Raw genomic sequence first — 4,320 nt, 5'->3', positions numbered from 1 at the left:
CCGATCAGCAGCGTCGCTCCAGGATGTTTTTTCGCCTGTTGCCAAGCAAAGGCCGTGTGATTACTGAGGAAACCGCGTTGGTTCACACTGTCGCTCTATGAGTTGATTGCCTGCAGTGGCCAATAGAATAATGTTACATGGGGTCATTTTACACAGACGTCGAGGATCAAAACGCGCACACCGTGTAGCATGGAGTCATTTTACTCAATAATATTGTCTTCATGGAGCTCCGTGTACAGCCGATGAGGCATATATGCTGCATATGTTATTCTGACTGAATGTCTGAATCATCTACACCTTCAGAAACAACGGTGGTAAAGCAAGCAAATCGAAGCTAAATATATACTGTACACATCTAACACCAAAACAGCGCATGCATAAATCCCTGTCAAGTGTTGCCAAAAGTGTAGCTCTATCCATGTTCGTGAAAAATATCAGTAATGACGATACAGTGCATAATGCTGCATTTCTGAATATGACCATGAATTCATGAGAAACACGCTCATTTGCTTGAGGATGGTGCAATAAAATGTCTCTTACCGTATCAAGCGACTGCACGCAATAGATCCGTTATTCGCGGTGTTGCATACTCATGTCATAAACTCGTAATGTAGATTGGCTAGCTGGCCGTTGGCTTTGATCGAAATAGTATGCTTGATGCAGTTTCCAAATATGTGAATACTTCCACTGAAGTTATTCATACAATTTTTTCGATAAATAGAATATATTAATATCGCGAAGATATTAATTACATCCAGCCTTGCAACAACAACGCAATGCCTTAGTAGCATTACGGATGCACACAATCAAAAGAAAAAGAAAAATAAACTAAAAAGAAAAATCACGCTACAAAATTTCAGTCCTTGCAGCAATAATATAACCACCATCAAAACAACAACTGGGGTTCAAGTTCTTCAAAAACGCCGCCTCAAAGAAAGAAACGGTGCACAAGCGTGGTCGTCACTAGATCGTAGATCTGTTTTCACCATAAAGATAGTCTCCGCTCTCAATAAACAATGCCTTCAAGGCTTCAACAAGACCAGGCCAAGGTTATTCAGACAGTGATGAATGGTAACGATGTACTATATCAGAGATTCAGTTAGCGACTTTTTTCTACCATAACTGAATTTTCATGCAATGCAGGATTGGTGTTCTGCTGGTATTACATTTTGTGTGAGTTTTTGCAGCAGATCTCCATGATAAGCCTACACACTTGTTGGTTCTTTACCATTTGACCTGTGCTGGCTTCAACTCGTGCACTTTCTTGTGATACGAGACCTCATCAGCAGTATTAACAAAGCCTTGGAGTATTAAGAAAGCAGTATTAACAAAGCCTTGGAGTATTAAGAAATGCGTACATCGCAGGTCCCCTTGGCCCGTCATGTTTTCTTTGTGACCAGGTGGTTTACACGAACTTGTTTATGATAAAGTGAGCGCCCTTTCCCAAAGGCCAAAGTGTGGTGGTGACCGTGACACTGACACACATCGACGTGCGCCACGTCATCCGCCGCATTTTATAATCCCAGCTCGTCGCATATATAAGCCCTCGCTCGGCCCATGCTGCTGCATCCATCACCCAAGGCAACATCCAAACAAGACTTGAACCAGAGCATAGACTGATAGACGAACATGGCCGCTGGGGCGACAGCCGAGCAAGAAGCCGGCCATGGCGGCGGCGGTGACGGCAGTGCTGAATGGAGGGTCGACGTGCCGGCGGCCGGCGAGCACGGTAGCGTCAAGGGCGGGCGGTCGTGGTCGTGGCTCTTTTTGTGGATGGCCGCGCCGAGGGACAGGGTGGTCGGGTTCGGCAGGATGGTGTGGAAGGTCGGCGCGGACGACCCGAGGAGGGTGGTGCACGGGCTCAAGGTGGCCCTCGCGCTCGCTCTCTGCTCCGTCTTCTACTACGTCCACCCTCTCTATGACTTCACCGGCGGCAACGCCATGTGGGCCGTGCTCACCGTTGTCGTCGTCTTCGAGTACACCGTCGGTATGTAACTTCGCAGCGCAGCACTCCTGGTGCAACAGTAGTGAGGTGGTAATAAGGTGTGTGTGGAAGAGCTGATGTGATGTGGGTTCGTTTCAGGTGCTTGCTTGTACAAAGGCCTCAACAGGGCCATGGCGACGGTGGCCGGCGGCGCGCTGGCCCTCGGCGTGCACTGGGTCGCTAGCCAGTCCGGCAAGGAGTTCCAGCCTTATGTCCTCACCGGCTCCATGTTTATCATGGGTAAGTTGCTTTGCTTCATGTTTATAAGTGTATTAACTTCACTGGTGCTGGTGCAAGACCATGTACTACGTATCACCCTGGTTTCGTGGAGCTGACCGACGTACGTACGTGCAGCTGCGGTGGCGACCTTCTCCCGGTTCATCCCGACGATGAAGGCCAAGTTCGACTACGGCGTCACCGTCTTCATCCTCACCTACTGCCTCGTCTCCGTGTCGGGGTACCGCGCCGACGAGGTGGTGTACATGGCGCAGCAGCGCCTCACCACCATCGCCATCGGCGCCTTCATCTGCTTCGCCGTCTGCACCTTCGTCTTCCCGGTCTGGGCGGGGCAGGAGCTCCACGTCCTCGTCGCGCGCAACATGGACAAGCTCGCCGCCTCCGCCGAGGGCTGCGTCGAGGACTACTTCTCTGACGCCACCGCCGGGGAGAAGCCGGCGAGGCGTGCGCTCTCCGCTAAGTCACAGGGGTACAAGCAAGTGCTGAACGCCAAGGCGTCCGAGGACTCCCTGGCCAACCTGGCGAAATGGGAGCCCGGCCACGGCAAGTTCGGATTCCGGCACCCGTATGGCCAGTACCAGAAGGTCGGCGCCGCCATGCGCTGCTGCGCCTACTGCATCGACGCCCTCGCCGCCAGCGTCGGCTCCGAGGCCCAGACGCCGGCAGACATCAAGAAGCACCTCGCCGGCAGCTGCCTCGCCCTGAGCCGACACTTGGCCACCGTGCTCCGCGAGGCGTCGGGCTCTGTCACGTCGATGACGCGGTCCGACCGCCTCGGGCTCGTCGTGGCGGACATGAACGGCACCGCCCAGGAGCTGAGGGACAAGCTGAGGTGCCTGGCCACGGTGCTGGAACAAGGAGAGGACGAAACACCAGAGGCAGAGCACGAGCTGAACGCCGTAACGGAGCTAGCCACGCCACCGCTCATCGAGGCGCTGCCGCTGTTCAGCGCCGCCTCCATGCTCCTGGAGGTCTGCGCGAGGGCGGAGCTGGTCATCGGCGCCGTCGAAACCCTGGCCACGACGGCGAGGTTCAAAAAAGCCGACCACGACGAGAAGGCGGCGCTGGACACCGAGGCGCCCGTGCCGGCCGCCTCAACGAGCAACCCGGTCGACGCCCACGTATCGCAGGAGATACACGTCAAGCTCGCCGGTCATCAGGAGAGGACGGAGACGGCCCATAAGGCGCCGCGGGACCAGGTCGGGGAGCTGATCAAGGTGCTGATGCGCCGGGGCAGCACCAAGAAGTGGGCGCGGGGGGACACCAAGGTGAGCCCGAAGCCGCCGCAGGACTTCACGGTGGCCGTGCCCAGCCCGCGGAACCGCGCGATGGAACTCGCGGGGCACGGGCCGGTGGTGCCCAGCCCCAGGAACCGGCCGGCGGAGCTCGCGGGGCACGCGCCGGCGGTGCCCACCCCGAGGAACCGCGTGGTGGAGCTCGGCGGGCACGCGCCGGTGGCGCCCAGCCCCCGGAACCTCGCGAGCCATGGAGGCGTCGTGCCCAGCCCAAGGAACCGCTCTACGGACTTCGCAGCGCACGCCCCCAGCCCACGGAACCGCTCCATACTTGGGATGGCCTGAGCGTGAAGAATGTGTGTGTAATCAGTAATCAGGCCGCGCGAAGCTTTGGATCCTTGATTAGTCGTCACAAGAAACTTCATACAGGAGTACAAAACAAGCAGCATTCGAAGTCATCGCCGGGAATGAACATACTAAAGAATACCAAGCCCCAAGGCTTTGCTTTTTCTTTTTCTTTTTTTACTTTTCTTTTAGCGCTGGTGAGAAAATGAGGCTTATATCTGGATGTATCTTTCCCTTTCGTTGCTGCCCTCTATCTCACCGCTTTGCGTTCATTGACAATCAAGACGCACAGCTAACATTCTGTTGCATGTCACTCCACGCTGCCCCGCTTTGACTACTGCCGCACCGCTTTGACCGCTGCTGCATGCCGCTTTGACTAGTACATCCATAAAATCCTACATCATTTTTTGTGAGCTAGCACGTACCCTACACTATTGGGGTCACGTGATTTCTCTTGGGGGATCATGTAGGTTTTATGAGCTTCAGCCAAAGCAGCGAAACCAAGACGACTTTGCTTTT

The 4,320-nt window shown here is 54.9% G+C and overlaps 1 protein-coding gene across 1 annotated transcript; it reads left to right on the top strand.

The window, feature by feature from the left end:
* Positions 1-1,542: 1,542 nt before the first annotated feature.
* On the top strand, positions 1,543-4,024 carry LOC123410228 (aluminum-activated malate transporter 10-like). Its single transcript, XM_045103136.1, has 3 exons — positions 1,543-1,987; positions 2,084-2,224; positions 2,339-4,024. Exons 1-3 carry the CDS (start codon positions 1,630-1,632, stop codon positions 3,799-3,801), a joined length of 1,962 nt encoding a protein of 653 aa, XP_044959071.1. The 5' UTR covers positions 1,543-1,629; the 3' UTR covers positions 3,802-4,024.
* The last annotated feature ends 296 nt before the right edge of the window (positions 4,025-4,320 follow it).

This window comes from Hordeum vulgare, chromosome 7H (genome assembly GCF_904849725.1).
Source record: "Hordeum vulgare subsp. vulgare chromosome 7H, MorexV3_pseudomolecules_assembly, whole genome shotgun sequence".
Classification (NCBI taxonomy): domain Eukaryota; kingdom Viridiplantae; phylum Streptophyta; class Magnoliopsida; order Poales; family Poaceae; genus Hordeum; species Hordeum vulgare.
Note: the sequence above shows the minus strand (reverse complement) of the source record. Positions and strands in the feature narration are given on the sequence as shown.